Source organism: Mustelus asterias, chromosome 25 (assembly GCF_964213995.1).
Source record: "Mustelus asterias chromosome 25, sMusAst1.hap1.1, whole genome shotgun sequence".
NCBI lineage: Eukaryota > Metazoa > Chordata > Chondrichthyes > Carcharhiniformes > Triakidae > Mustelus > Mustelus asterias.
The window spans coordinates 18,146,283-18,162,509 of record NC_135825.1 but is presented as its reverse complement, the minus strand read 5'-3'; the positions used below and the strand labels follow the sequence as shown (position 1 = coordinate 18,162,509).

The window sequence follows — 16,227 nt, the reverse complement described above, 5'->3', positions numbered from 1 at the left end:
ATTACAACATGCTGCTGTGCAGAGGGACCTGGGGGTCCTTGTGCATGAGACGCAAAAACCGAGTCTGCAGGTGCAACAGGTGATCAAGAAGGCAAATGGGATGTTGGCCTATATCGCAAGGGGGATAGAATTTAAAAGCAGAGATGTCTTGCTGCATCTGTACAGGGCATTGGTGAGGCCGCAGCTGGAATACTGTGTGCAGTATTGGTCCCCTTATTTGCGGAAGGATATATTGGCCTTGGAGGGAGTGCAGAGAAGGTTCACCAGGTTGATACCAGAGATGAGGGGTGTTGATTATGAGGAGAGACTGAGCAGATTGGGTTTGTACTTTTTGGAATTTAGAAGGCTGAGGGGGGATCTTATAGAGACCTATAAGATAATGAAGGGGTTGGATAGGGTAGAGGTGGAGAGATTCTTTCCACTTAGAAAGGAAACTAGAACTAGAGGGCACAGCCTCAAAATAAAGGGGGTCTGTTTCTCCTCCTCATACGGATCACGGTCTGTTTAGAACAGAGTTGAGGAGAAACTTCTTCTCTCAGAGGGTAGTGAATCTCTGGAATTCTCTGCCCACTGAAGTGGTGGAGGCTACCTCGTTGAATTTGTTTAAATCACAGATAGATGGATTCGTGATTGGTAAGGGAATTAGGGGTTACAGGGATCAGGCGGGTAAGTAGAACTGATCCACTTCAGATCAACCATGATCTTATTGAATGGCGGGGCAGGCTAGAGGGGCTAGATGGCCTACTCCTGCTCCTATTTCTTATGTTCTTTTGTTCTTATGTTCAGACTGGTTGGGAAGACAGCATTTTACAATTCTAATAATTTATGCCCAGTGAACATGAAATCAAGTGTTAATTGCACGTAATAATAAAACATTAAAAAAATTGTGCTGCAGGTTATATTACCAGCCTTACTAATACATATTTTCTCTTTTCAGGTGAAGGGAAGGTAAGGCCTGCAGGTGACCCCTCCCCCTGGGGTCACAACCCCGGGTTGCATTTATCTGCATACCCAAGTCTCCTCTGGTGTCCCCAGAGCATGGAGCGCCTGCAGGGTGATGTCCACCTGAGCGCTCACCTCCAAACTCCCCCTCAGAGGTAAGGGCACCAGATTCACACTTTTAGTGAGCTGTTGTAAATCACGCCGGTGTGAATTCACATTGGTGCCCTGTGAATATTCCATCGGAGTGAAAAATCCCATGAGAGTGGCTGATAATGAGATGCAACGGTATTAAATGACCTTCTCACCCATCCTCAGCATGATCTGCACTGCTCAGCCGGCAAAGGGCTTGATAATCGCTGGCATGAATTCCACTTTTCAAATCTCATGGCATTTTGGCACCAATTTGGAAAACAGGTGCATAAAAAGTGCGGGGTCAAATTCTGCACCTCCCACCCCCATTTTTAAACTGAACAATTGAATTGTTTCAATTGGACAGTGTGACGCCCTGGATGTAGCAAAGGGAAGAGGGAAAAAGACAAGCATCTTCCTTTGCTTGCCTGGAATCGTGCCTCAGGGAGGGAGGGACAGTTGAGGTGACTGAGGACTGAGCAGAGGAAACTGTCCTTCTGGAACGCTGGCAGGAGGGGGGAAGATGTGTTGGTGGGAACCTCACACTGGAGCTGGGAAAAATGGTGGAGGGTGATGTTGTTGGTGACTAAGGCTGGTTGGATAGACAAGAGTGAGAGGGGAAGTGTGTGAGATAGAACAGACATGGTTGAGAACCCTGTCAACTATGTTCGACATAATCCTCAGTTGAGGGAGAAGCAAGACATGTCGGAAGTGTGTTTATAGAAGATTACTTCATCCAAACACACGAAATGGAGATGAGGAAATTAGGAGAATACAACAGGGTCCTAACAGGAAGTGGGGAAATGTATTAAGGTTTGAGATGTAACTAATTTGAAGCAGTACAAAGGCAGAGAGAGATGGGAGGGGAGGTAAGAAGAAAAGGGAATGTCTGTGCTAGAGTGGAAATCAGCAGTAAATAAATAGCAAAAAGACTGAAAGAGCAAGACAACAGAGGATGACAATGGGACACAATAATGATTGGCTGAAGCCAGACAGAGTGGAGCCACAATCAGGATGTGTGTGTACCTTTACAATAGTTAGATGAACTTGGGTGGCCTTAATCCAGTTAACCTTTAACAATTTAATTGTGGATGATTCAATATTTGGTCTGCAGAAGGTTGCACTTCATTCTGGGCAGAACTCATTTCAGATAATATTTGGTTGAAACTAGACAGCTTGGAGCCAATGGTTTTTGGTTGAACCAGGGACTTGTGTGGACAGCAAAGCCATAATGAGAAAGTCATAAATATTTTGAGTATGATCAGTTCTGCTAATGTCACATTAAAGCCTCCTTATTCCTAGTTGAGATGGTGAAGACAAATTATTGACATAGGATCAAGTGGGGTCTGTTACAATGGTGTCCAAGAAAGGACTCAAACATGCACTCTGCTTGAAGATTATCATACTTATCTTCACATTTTAACAGATGTGACAGGTCAGTTGTTGGTCTGATGAAATTACATTGTACTCAATTTTATGTATTGTTCTTCCAAATATCCCCCTCAGACAGTTTATGTCCAATGGTACATTCCTGCAATTTGAGTGTCAATCGTACTGTTATCCAATAAACTTTTCCTCTGTGTCTTGGGTGTAAATATTATAAAGCAATGGAAATATTCAGCAATGCAATCTCAGAGCAACATATTGATAAACAGCTTTAACTCTGCTGTCCTGATAGGTCACATGGATCTTGCTAAACACTATCTAATTTATGAATCTCTCCTCGCCTCCATCACTGAAACACCAAACCGGTAAAGAGCAGCTTGGTCTGAATGTTTACTGGTTTTTAATCTCTTTTTCTCAAGCATGGGAGAACAATCTGTTCCCAAAGTTGTGCAAGTGCAGGGCTTGAAATGTGAATGTTCTAAAAATGTGCAAAATGGTCAATCTTGGTCTGCAGCTTTGAAAGGGTTGCACAACATCTCACCACACTCCCAGCCCACTCATTAATGATTCAAAATCAAATACAAAAACAGATTGTAACATACTAATTGGAACTTAAGCTATAGATATCACACAACTCACTGGTATTGGAGAGAGAAAAAACTAAATACACGAAAGATCGAAGTAAACCCTAATGTTAAAGGCACTAAATTGCCAATGATGTCCTAATGAAGGAGGCCACACCTGGTTAATTTTACAAATTTCTGGTAAATTGCAACCACCTTACTATTTTAATATGCCACAATAGCCTGTATGGCAACAGGTAAGATGAAGGAAAACTAGAAATGTTAACACAAAAATAAAAAATGTGAGCAGTCAAAAGTAACTTGTATCTGGAAAATAAACCTGATTAATAGCTTAATAACAAGACCATCTCATGGAATGTATCTTCGTTGTATCATTGTATCTTCACTGAGCAATATGACTTGTCTGGAACAGCCTGCTCCAGAAGCAGATCACCAAATTTATAACAACGATGTAAATGAACATGACGCAGTCTCAGTCTTTGATGTGCTGTTCACCTCTCTGTCTCCTCTGTCTAACTGATGCAGCTCATCAAATTCAGACAAGTGTCACCCTGCAGTCACGATAAACATTTTCACAGACTTTTAATCTTTGCAACACTTATATCATGGTCTCCAGCACATTCCATATTGTTTTGCAGAGGCCCCTTTTTCTTAAAATCTACATAATCTAAATCTGTGCACAAAATTATATAGAATTTCCTGGGAGCTAAGATCATAAATATTCTGGAGGTTCTGTGGAAATCTTATTCTGTGGGATCTTCCAGCTGATTTATTATCTTAACTGAGCACCAATTACTTGTCAGACACAAAAACTTTGGTCTCAGTTTTCCCATCCTGCCTGCCACGGGGTTCATAGCAGGTGGGACATGGACAATGCAAAGGTCTGTTGACATTGGGCAGGATTTTTCGGCTTTGGGGTGAGCGCCAGACTGGAAAATCCCACCCTTTATCTTTCAATCAAATAACATCTTTATTAGGAAAATATAAGAAGCTTTAAATACTTATGACTGCTGCAAGACTTTCTCTTACACTGTATCTCAAATCAATGCTTCTATTCCATCATCAATCTACTACTACAAGTATACAAACATTGATTTGAATTACTTGTTCTCATGTAATGGACTTGTTGGGATGCCTCTATCCACTCATGCTGGCCAGGCATTGAGAGGGATCAGAATTGATCAAGCTGAAAGCTTGAGGTTCCTTTCTTCTTCTGTGGTTCTTCTCTTCTGATTCTGTTCTTCAAAACTCCAATATTTATTCTTTAGTACTAGCTGGAACACATGCAGTTCTACACACGTAAATATTTATCATCGGCATGTCATCCAGATTGGTTTATTGCAGGCTGCCTGACCTTAGGGAAGTTGTCCTTAAAATCAGCTCCCTGGCTACAGTTGATCAATTGGAACAACTTTATTATCAATGATATATTATTACAGTTTCCCCCTTGAAAACAACCATTGTTCAGTATCCTGCTAACTTTATTACACATCGTAAAACCAAAGTCATTTGTCACATGCAAATAAAGATAATTTCTTTTCGCAACCACACATTCTTAACCTGGAGTTTAAATCCTTCTGTCCTGAAGTTAGCCAGATTTCCCATCAGGCCGTAGTAGTGTCCTTTTCTTGCTTTGCCATTTTTGAATTAGACACTAGCTCGCTGTTGGGGATGGGGGAGGGGTGGTTGGTGCCTGTCAGCATGAAGCCTCAGTCACTTTGGTGAAATTCAATGGTGGTCTACCAGTCCCCCACAGTGCCTCAGAAAGCTGTGGCCTTAAAGAACCACTCTGGCCTTAACATTACTCCTAGTGATGAGAACATTAAAAATAATAGGAACAGGAATGGATGATGCGGCTCATTCAACCTTCATCCTTTAACCAAATCATGGCTGATCCTCTACTCAACTTCACTTTTACTCACTATCACCAGAGCCCTCAAATTCCTCAGTATCCAAACAAGATCTGCAAATTGAATGATTGAGCATCCACAGCCCTCCGGGGTGGAACCTTCCAAGCCATTGAGTGAAGAAATTTCTCCCCATCTCAATTTTAAATTTCCTTCCTTTTATTCTCCTGCTGTGAACGCTAGTTCTGCATACATCAACCAGGGAATGTATACTCCCATATACTGTCAACCTTCATGAGAATTTTATATTTCAAATTGGATCACCTCTTATTCATCTAAACTACAGACAATATAGGCCTGGGGCTGGATTTTTCAGCCCCCCGACTAGGCGTGTTTTTTGCATGGGTAATGTAAATTATACCCAATACACCCAACATATAGGGTGGGAAAGTCACCCACTGGGCTGGCCCCTATTTTAGGCTTATTGAGGTTTTTAACTACCAAATTAATTGGCAATTAGGTGTCTCAATCCCTCAATCCACTTCCACTGCCATAAAATGCTGGGCATTTTCAGGTGGGCCTCAGTTTGAACATTCTGTTTGAAAGGCCTACTGTGAAAAGGTGGAAAGGAAAGGGGGAACAGAACACTCTGGGAATATTTTTTAAATTCATTTGCGGGAAATTGGCGTCCCTGGCTGGCCTGCATTTATTGCCCATCCCTAGTTACCATTTCAGAAGGTAGTTGAGAGTCAACCACATTGCTGTGGCTCTGGAGTCACATGTAGGTCAGTGAGATTGATGGATTTTTGTCACGCAAAGTTTAAGTACTATATGGCAAAGGAAAGCCGATGGGGATGATCACATGATCTAATTGAATAGCTAAATTGTCCACTCCGGTTTCTATGACCTGATGTTCACTTGGTCACCGTTCCCTCAGGCACTGTACCAGACAATTAAGCTTAATTTTTTAACACTTTAAACCTGAGCCCACTCAGGAATGGCAGCAAGTTAGGAAATCTCTTTGAACTTAATTAAATTATTCTTCATGATCAAGACCCAAGTGTTTTGCACAAATCTATTTTATTACCAAGGCATGTGTAGTATTTTAATATTATGTCAGTCAGCATGCCTTCCTGCAGATTCAATGATTTCCAGATTGGCTTCTGTAAGTGTTGGTCTTCCAACTGCCCTGGAATTATTAACTAGAAGTTGGCTGCTACCCATTCTTATGCATCCCTTGTTACTTGGCGGTGGCAAAATATCATTGTTGACCATGTAAGGGCTCAATTGACCAAAGGATGAGCACGTTGCTCATCACTTTCTTCACAGCACTCACCTCCTAAGGGTATAAAACTCCAGACATTTTTTGAAACTGCACGCTTTTTATATTCATCTATGGGATGTAGGTGTCACTGACTAGGCCAGCATTTAAGGTAAAATAATCTTTTAAGACAATTTTATTAGTGTCACAAGTGTCTTACATTAACACTGCAACAAATTTATTGTGAAAATTCCCTGGTTGCCACTCTCTGGTGCCTGTTTGGGTACACTGAGGGAGAATTTAGCACGGCCAATGCACCTAACCAACACATCTTTCAGACTGTGGGAGGAAACTGGAGCACCCGGAGGAAACCCACGCAGACACGGGGAGAATGTGCAAGCTCCACACAGACAGTGACCCAAGCCAGGAATTGAACTTCGGCTCCTGGCGCTGTGAGGCAGCAGTGTTAACCACTGTGCCACTGCGCTGCCCATTTATTGCCCAGCCCTAATTTCCCTCTTCTTGGATGATTGCAGTCCCTGTGGTGCAGACACACCCGGGGTGCTGTTAGGGAGGGAGTACCAGGTTATGTTCACTTGGTCAGTTGAGCCCCCACACACAGCCAACCTCTGAAATGTCAACTGGAGAGGAAGCCAAGGTGCAGCCTGCCTGTCTGAAGCCGAAAGCAAGTGTGGTTGATAGATAGTGGGCGGCACAGTAGCACAGTGGTTAGCACTACTGCTTCACAACTCCAGGGACCTGGGTTCGAATCCTGGTTCGGGTCGCTGTCTGTGTGGAGTTTGCACATTCTCCCTGTGTCTGCGTGGGTTTCCTCCGGGTGCTCCGGTTTCATCCCACAGTCCAAAGATGTGCGAGTTAGGTTGATTAGCCATTCTAAATTGCCCTTAGTGTCCCAGAATGCATAGGTTAGAGGGATTAGTGGGTAAATATGTGGGGATATGGGGATAGGGCCAGGGTGAGATTGTGGTTGGTGCAGACTCGATGGGCCGAATGGCCTCTTTCTGCACTGTAGGATTCTATAGCAAGAACCAGGAAATACATACAAATGGCCTGATTGGAAGCAGCTTAACATATTCCAGGAAAGCTAAGTAACAGGTTCAGGAACAATATGTTTCAGTCAGCACCACTTAAGGCAGTGACTGCAGGCAAGGATGCTCCAATCTTCAGGCTCCAAGAGGAGCAGGAGAGGTCCTCAATCTTGAAAACATTAACTCCCTTTCACTCTCCACAGATTTTGCCTGTTCTGTTGAGTATTTCCAACATTTTCTGTTTTTATTTCAGATTTCCAATAACTGCAGTATTTCTTGTGTTGTTGGAACTGCACTCTTCCAGGTAAGTGGGAAGTATTCCATCACACTGCTGACTGGAAACTTATAGAAGGTGGGCTGGTTTGGGGGGTCAGGTGGTGAGTTACTCATGACAGAATTCCTAGCCTCGGACCTGCTTTTGTAAGCACAGTATTTATATAGCTTTTTCAGTTCAGTTTCTGGTCAATGGTAATCCCAGGGTATTGATAGTGGAGGATTCATTGATAATAATGCCATTGAATGTCAAGGGGTGATGGTTAGATCCTCTCTTGTTGGATTGTCATTGCCTGGCAGTTTTGTGGCACAAATGTTATTTGCCACTTTTCAGCCCAATCCTTGATATTGTTCTGGTCTTGCTGCAATTGGACACTGACTATTTCAATATCTAAGGAGTCATGAATGGTGATGAACATAATGCAATTTTCAGTGAAAGTCTGACCTTATGATGGAAGAGAAGTCAGCTGAAGATGGTCAGGCCTAGGACTCTATGCTGAGGAACTCCTGCACTGATATCCTGGAACTGAGATGATTGACCTACAATCACCACAACCATTTTCTTTGTGCCAGATATGAGTCCAACCAGTGGAGGGTTTTCCCCCTGATTCCCTTTGATTCTAGTTTTGTTGGGGCTCCTTGATGTCATAATTGGTTACATGCCTCAATTATGTCAAGGGTTGTCACTCTCACCTCACCTGAAAAGGTTCAGCTCTTTTGCCCATGTTTGAATTAAGGCTGTAATGAAGTCAGGAGCTGTGGGTCCCTGGCAAAACCCAACTGAGCATCAGTGAGCAAGCTATTGCTAAGCAAATGCTGCTTGATAGCACCGTTGCTGACCACTTCCATCACTTTTATAATAGCGGGATGGTAAAATGCCAGTCTACAGGTTGGAACTGCTCAATCTCTCTTCATAAGACAAACAAAAAAAGAGAGGGGGCTGTGGAGGAGAGTTACCAAATCCTGAATGAGTCTTACTTTAATGTTGATGTCACAGTGATCCACATGAGTTTTATACGTACATCTATTAATATTAAAACTTTAGTTCATATTTACTTTTCTTGCTATGATTGGGAAAAATTATTAGTTATAAATTTCACTCAGTTAAAACCACATTCACATTTTCATATTCAAATCATGTTTAAAATATGTGATTATGTCCTATTTTAGGAGAAATACTATGTTAACATAAGGTGGGACAGGGTGGCACGGTGTCAGCGTGGTCAGCACTGCTCCCTCATAGCGCCAGGGCCACGGGTTCGATTCCAGCCTTAGGTGACTCTGTGTAGAGTTTGCAAGTTCTCCCAGTGTTTGCGTGAGTTTCCTCTGGGTTCTCCAGTTTCCTCCCACAGTCCAAAGATGTAGAGGTTATGTGGATTGGCAATGCTAAAATTGCTCCTTAGTGTCCAAAGATGTTTAGGTGAGGTGGATTAGCCATGGTAAATGTGCAGGTTTACGGGGATAGAGCGGAAGTGGATCAATCATCCTAAAATCAAACCCCAGTCAGCAATCCCAAGGGATCATTTAAAACTTTATTAGCCCAGATTAAAATAAACATGTTGTTCGTTATATTGCTTCAGTAACAATTAGAGGTCACTGTTTACAAACATTGTGATGCACAAAATAAAATGCTAAAAGGTGTTTGGAAAAACCTGTAAAGAAACAAAGAATACATATCATGAAGGCACAGTATCATCACACCTCCCCCTTAAGAAACCATCAATACTCAATGATGGTTTCATTTTTCAAAATGTTTTATTTTCACACTACTAGTACTCTGCAACATCTATATACATTTTATAAAATTAAAACATGCAAACATAACAGTATACAGTCCACTTCAGTCCTTGTCTTTCACCATCAAACATTCCTTCTCTTTTCTTTTCTCGACACATTGCTTCCTCTCCCCTCCAAAATTCTCTTCAGTACTTAATCCTGCTTTGATTTCCAAATTCGAGTTTAACTTTGTCATTCCAATTGTAAATTAGCTCTGGTAATGTCCTCAGAGAGCGAGGCAGGATCAGAACGATAACATTTTACAATGTGTAGTCAAGGCCGTTCAGAAAGGTCACTTTATCTCTGTTCTCTTCTTGTCAATTGGCCTTAGCTCCTCCTCTGTCAGACAGTTCAACTCCTTTGTTTGCTGTGGATCTGCACCATCACTTTCTACACACTCCTTGGCAAAGACACACAGCAGATTGTCTTCCTTGGTGCCAGAACCCTTTGCAACCATGGTTCCAGAGATCACTGTGATAGTTATGCTGTTGCGAAAACCACCATAATTTACATGAACACCAGTTGTGTACAGTGCTGTTTCACTGAGTATCCATGTCTGTGCAGAGTGTACAGATTCATTATCCCAGCAATTCATTTCGAATGATGATACAGTTTCAGCAAACAGTCTCATTTTATGTTTTTGTCCTGGTGAATCTCTGGAATTCTCTGCCTCAAAAGGTAGTGGAGGCTGGATCATTTGGAATATTTAAAATGGAGGTGGATAAATATTTGATAGATCGAGGAATGGAGCATTATGGGGACATGGCACAGAAAAGGAGTTGAGGCCAGCATAGATCAGGCAGGGCAGGCTTGAGGGACCTGGTGGCTACGCCTGCTTCTATTTCTTGTGTTCCTGTGATAGCTATCTGGGGTAAACAATTATTAGTAAGGCATTTGGGCTCATGGCATAGTTCACTGTGAGGTGTTTGAGATTGGGGTGATGCCCATGGACTCTGTGGGAAGGAAGGCCATGGCAGGCTACCAATAAAGTGCTGAATCAGGGCCTCCCTTGTGTCTCTGGCCTCCGAACATTCCTGATGTCAACCTGTTCATTCTCACCGTCTGGCTGCCTAGGATCTGCATCTGAGTCGACTTCAGTGTCCTCTTCTGATCCAGTACATCAGCCACATCGCCCTCTTGGTCCAGAGGTTCATCCCTGGAGAGAGCAAGATTATGAAGGTTGTAGCAGACAACAATGATGAGTGACACTCACTTGGGCAGATACTGCAGGGTGCCCCGAATCAGTCCTGTCATTGGAAATTTATCTTCAGCAACCCAATGGTCCTCTCCATTATTGCCCTTGTGGACAGATGGCAGCGGTTGTATCTCATCTCTGCCTCTGTCCTTGGGTGCCTGACAGGTGTCATCAACCACCTCTTTGCTGCATACCCCTTATCACCAATCAGCTAGCCTTCGAGGAGAGCTGGAGCAGCGAAGAGCCTGGGCAGTTGTGAGTGCCGTAGTATGTAGTCATCGTAACAGCTGATCAAGTACCTTGCAGAGACCAGTAGAATCTGGGTGCTGTGGTCACAGACTATCTGAATGTTCATTGAGTACAATCCCTTCCTGTTCACAAATGCAACTGGTTGGCTTCACCTTGGTAGTCGCATGGAAGCAATTTATGACACCCTGAATCCGAGGAAATCCAGACGGCATGGTGGCACAAAGAGCAGCACGGTGGCACAAGGGTGGCATGGCGGCACAGTGGTTAGTGCTGCTGCCTCAAAGCGCCCTGGATTCTTGTTCAATTTCAGCTTTGGGTCATTGTCGTTGTGGCGTTTATACATTCTCCCTGTGTCCGCGTGGGTTTCCCCCAGGTGCTCCGGTTTCCTCTCACTCTCCAAAGATGTGCGAGTTAGGTGGATTGGCCATGCTCAATTGCCCTTCATGTCAGGGGGACTAGCTAGGGTAAATGCTTGGGGTTATGGGGTTAGGGTTTGGGTGGGATTGTGGTTGGTGCAGACTTGATGGGCCAAATGGCCTCCTTCTGCACTGTATGATTCTATGATTCTATGTGAAATCTACAAATGGTGGCAAAGCCGCTGGCCCACCTCAACGTGACTGATTGGTCCGTCCTGAAATGAGTAAATGTTCTCATATGCCTGAAAAGAGCAACAGTCACCAAGCTGACTGTGAAACTCCGCAAAGATCACTCACTGAGATTTGGAACGATCCGGAGGCATAAAAAGTTAGTGCCACAGTGACCTTCAGATCCATAGGCACTGGGTGTCTGCCTACACAATTGGAGGCAATCTCTGGGTCAATCATCTGGCATATGCTCATCACAGCTTCCCTTGAAAACCGTAACTTCTGTGGCATTGGACCTCTGTTCAGTCCAAGTAGTTTGAATGCTGCCTGTACAGCTGGATAGTGGCATCCACTGAGGGTACGTGTTCCTTGGCCTCCCAGCTGTCCCTCATGATTCAATGCCTGTGCCTCTACCAGAAGAGGATGCCTGCGACTACCAAGCTTCCTCCCTCTTTTTCCCATGTCCTTCTCCTCCTCAGAGTGTGTCTGCACAGTAGACTGATCCATGCAGAGGGAACTACATCTCCAGTGCTAGAGGACAGCAATATCCAGAAAGCTCCACATTGTGTTGAGCCCAACATAGAAACCACTCTCTCAAAAGCAAAAAACACCGACTTAACTCTCTCCCTGAAACTCCCAACTCCTCATGCTGCATTCCCCTTTCTTACCGCACCCATTCTTGAATGGAAAAAGTAAAAAACAAGTTTGATTTGTGTGTGTTTCTTGTGTACCAAGTTTGAAATCTTGAACAATTGGGGGATTTAATCCTCTCAAGAAACAGCACGATAGTCAGCAGGTGTTCATTTGCGCCTGTACCACTGACCGAAATCTCATTTGAGTTCGCAATGCCTAAGGAATATGCATCTGATGTTCTTTTTATTCATTTGTGGGACATGGGCGCTGCCGGCTGGCCAGCATTTATTGCCCATCCCCAGTTGCCCTTGAAACTGAACATCTCACTCGGCCGTTTCAGAGGGCAATTAAGAGTAGCGTGGCTTTGGAGTCACATGTAGGCCAGACCAGGTAAAGACAGCAGATTTCTTCCCCCAAAAGGGCATTAGTGAACCAGATGGGTTTTTCCGACAATGGTTTCATGGTCATCAGTAGATTCTTAATTCCAGGTATTTTTTATTGAATTCAAATTCCCTGATCTGCCGCGCGGGATTCGAACCCGGGTCTCCAGAATATTAGCTGAGTTTCTGGATTAATAGTCCAATATCACTGGAGCATCACCTCCCCTCTCATCACGTGCTATTTAATACACCTCCAGGTCAGACACACGGCCACCTGGCAGGCATAAAATTCTACCCCTGCAGATTGGAAGGAAGCAAATGAAACCCCCCTATTTAGGAAAAGAGAGAGAGAGGGAGAGAGAGAAAATGGGGATCTACCGACCTGTTAGCCTGACATTAGTAACAGGGAAAATGCTGGAATCTACAGTATTATCAAGGATATAATAACTTTAGAAAATAGTGGTAGGATTGGGCAGAGTCAATATAGGTTTGTGAAAGGGAAATTATGTTTGAGAAACTTGGTAAAAGCTGTTTGAGAATGTAACTAACTGAATATGTGAGGGGGAAATCAGTGGATGTGAAGCATTTGTTTTTTCAAAACACTTCCAATAGTCCCACCCAAAAGGTAATAAAGCACAATTAGACCAAATGGGGTTGGGGATAACATACTGACATGGATTGAAAATTGGTTAATTGACAGAAAACAGAGAGCAGGAATAATTTCTCAGGTTGGCAGGCTGTGGCTAGTGGGATACAGCAAGGATCAGTAGTCGCATCCCAGCTATTCACAACCTACATCAATGATTTGCATGTGGGAACCAAATGCAATATTTCCAATTTGCTGATGAATCAAAACTAGTGGGATTGTGAGTTGTAAGGAAGATGCAAAGAAGTTTCAAGACGTTCAGACAGATTAAGTGAGTGCGGAGGAACATGGCATATGGAGTATAATGTGGAAAATGTGAAATCACTGATTTTACTAGGAAAACAAAAATGTGGAGTATTTTTAAAAAGATAATGATTGGAAAGTGGACCTGCGTGTCCTTGTTCATGAGCCACTGAAAGTTCACATGCAGGGGTAACAAGCAGTTAGAAAGGCACATGATATGTAGACCTTTGTTGCAAAAATATTTCAGCACAGGAGTAAAGTAGTCTTGTTGCAATCTTTTGAAGCCTTGGCGAGACTGCATGCAGGGTATTGTGTACAGTTTTGTTCTCTTTACCAAAGGAAAGATGTACTTGCTATGGAAAGGTTCTGAATAATGTTCACCAGGCTGATTGCTAGGATGGTGGGATTGTCCTATGAGGAGAGGTTGAAGAGACTGGGCCTATTCTCCACATAGAGTTTAGAAGGAAGAGAGATCTCATTGAAACTCTAACCCCCTTACATTGCAAATAAATGCTTTGAGTTGTATTTAGTGGCTTCTAATTCTGTGACTTCCATGGTTGTGGTTAATTTCTGTGCTCCTTCACCACAGTCAGTGCTATGTACTTCAGTACTTAGCTGTTAGGATGAGACTGGGATCTCATTCTTTCCAGTGAGGTATTTTGATTTGGGTATTTGGGAGATCCCTTTTCTACCTGTTTTAACATTCTTGGCTTGGCCCCAGCCCTGTTAATACCCAAATGACTTTCCTCAAGCTCTTTGACTAAGTGGAGCACCTTCCTCAGTGTCTCGACTTGTTAGTGGATTTTCTTGGTTTTAATTCTGTGGTCTCCGTTTGAAAGCTCACTCCTAACCTGCCATACAAGAATGATACTGAAAGAGGGCAAGGCAGTGACTACTTACTCCCACGTCCAGGAAGGTGGTTACCTCACCTGGCAGCAATTGGGAGAGGGAGCTTAATTCTGAAGAGCTGGCCACTTAATACCCATGCCTGCCATGCAAATGTTTGCAAAAGGACTTTCTGACATTTCAGACCAGTATTCTTATTTCCCCATTTACTGGCATTCCATTGTAAAGTATACAAGACCAATTCAGACCAATATTCCTATATCCCTGTTTACTGGTGTTCCATTCTAAAGTATAAAAGACCAGTTCAGACCGGTATTCCTATTTCCCCATTTTATTGTTTATTTCCTTCTAGGTTGCCAGTGGGAAGATTGACTTGCACTTGGAGTTCCAGGAACCTAATTGCAAAGTTTTGTCATGGGATTCTTAATTTTGGTGTTGCGTGCAATTAAGCTCCCCCATCCGACTTTTATCCCGCTTCCAGCAGCAGCAGAAGATTCCACTCCCTTCACCAAATTCAGATTTATTTACAATAGTTAGTAATACTCAGATAGGTACTTCCCAGTACAGAGTATACACACTGAGTGCCGATATTCCGGACACTCCATATTATGTACCACTGCAGAGCTCCCGGATTGGACAGATATAACTGTCTCAATCAGGGATCTCATATTCCAACAGGTCCACCTCACGGGCCTCGTTAAAGTCATTACAAGCCCTGACTTCAAAGCCACGGGAAATGGGTCCACTTCCTCCATTTCCTATTTCCACATGAAAACAATCATTTGTGTTGTAGAATAATCAATTGTTTGGAATACTGATAATGCTTGGGGATGGGATGGGTGGAGTTGGGAGCAGTGGTGTTGGAACTTAACCACAGGTTTCCAGTAAGGCAACTTTATTTTGAAGGATCTTTCTCTTGTCTGGGTAGGATATAGGCCTAAACTACAGTGTGTATTTATCCAACCCTGTATTGGAAAGTTTCTGTGTGGGTGTAACAAAATAAGAGACACAAGTCCAAAACAAAGTCGCGGGAAATGTTGAATCCAAGATCATTTTACTTGCTTTCACATTTCATAATTGTCTTTTTTATGCTAAGGAGGATAGAAAGTGAAAGGGACAAGAAAGGAATGAATGCAAAATAAGGCAGTTTAGGCCAGAATTCTCTGACCTCGCCCGAGGCTGGAATTTTCCAGTCCTGCTGCTGTGCATGGAGTATTGGCTGAGCGCCAAATTCTCCTTTCTCGCTGGAAGCGGGGGCGGGGGGGAGGGGGCGGGGGGGAGGAGGGGGGGGGGGGAAGCGAGATCGGAGAATCCTGGCCTTAATGAATCTAGATAACATGTCTAGAGACTGATTCTAAAATCATACAAGTTACATGGCTTGGCTTTTTTGTTGTCATCATTCCATTAATACATAGTCAAACTATTCTTCTTTGCATAATTCTCTGCTATTTATTTTTAGCAATAAATAAGTCATTCAATACAGCAATCATTTTTTTAAAAACTAAATATTGCTGCGGTTACTTACGAAGCAATCATGCATTGAACTCTCCAAATGAAACAGCAAGCTAACATGTCAAAGTCATTCTTATTTCGAGAACTCTAATTCGCTATTCATTTCTGACGGTATCTTTGCAATTGAATCTGTTTTTAACTGTAGCACGGCTTGTTGCAACAGCGACAACCATCACTGTAGAGCAATTTGTCAGGGCAATTCATGATGTAAGTTTGTCCATCACCACAATTGTAAAATTTAGCAGGATCATTTTGGATAGAATAGAACCCATCAGGCCTCTTGGTGCACCAATGTTTTGTGTCATCATTCCCTAGTATCATTTTTGGCATATTACATTCTGCAAAACAAAGCATTAACAGTGTTTTAATGATTTGGATTTCGTTAAAGATATTCATTCTCCATTCAGCCTCAGTTGCCTCCACAAATAAATGCACTGTAACATTAGGATGAGTGGGAAAAAAAATCTATGAAAATACAAATTTTGACCTGATTTCAAGAATTTCTGCTTCTTAAACTATAGCACTAACACTGCATCTTGAATTCAAACAGCATCTCACAGAAATGGCAAGAAGATACTGAGCAGCTATAGTCAAAATTTGAGGAAGTGATTGAAGCTTGGTATGTTTCCTGCTCTGGCCAAGACCGCAAGAAACTACAAAGGGCTGTGAACGTAGCCCAATCCATCATGCAA

General features: G+C 42.9%; 1 protein-coding gene across 1 annotated transcript in view; it reads right to left on the bottom strand.

Annotated features, from left to right (window-relative positions):
• Positions 1-14,674: 14,674 nt before the first annotated feature.
• LOC144511726 (chitinase-3-like protein 1) overlaps positions 14,675-16,227 on the bottom strand; it is a 28,942-nt gene continuing 27,389 nt past the window's right edge. Inside the window, exons 12-13 of the mRNA XM_078241949.1 lie at positions 15,760-15,873; positions 14,675-14,781 (exon numbers count right to left, since the gene is read on the bottom strand). Of these exons, the coding sequence (XP_078098075.1) occupies positions 14,675-14,781; positions 15,760-15,873 (221 nt within the window). The remainder of the gene's footprint in view (positions 14,782-15,759; positions 15,874-16,227) is intronic.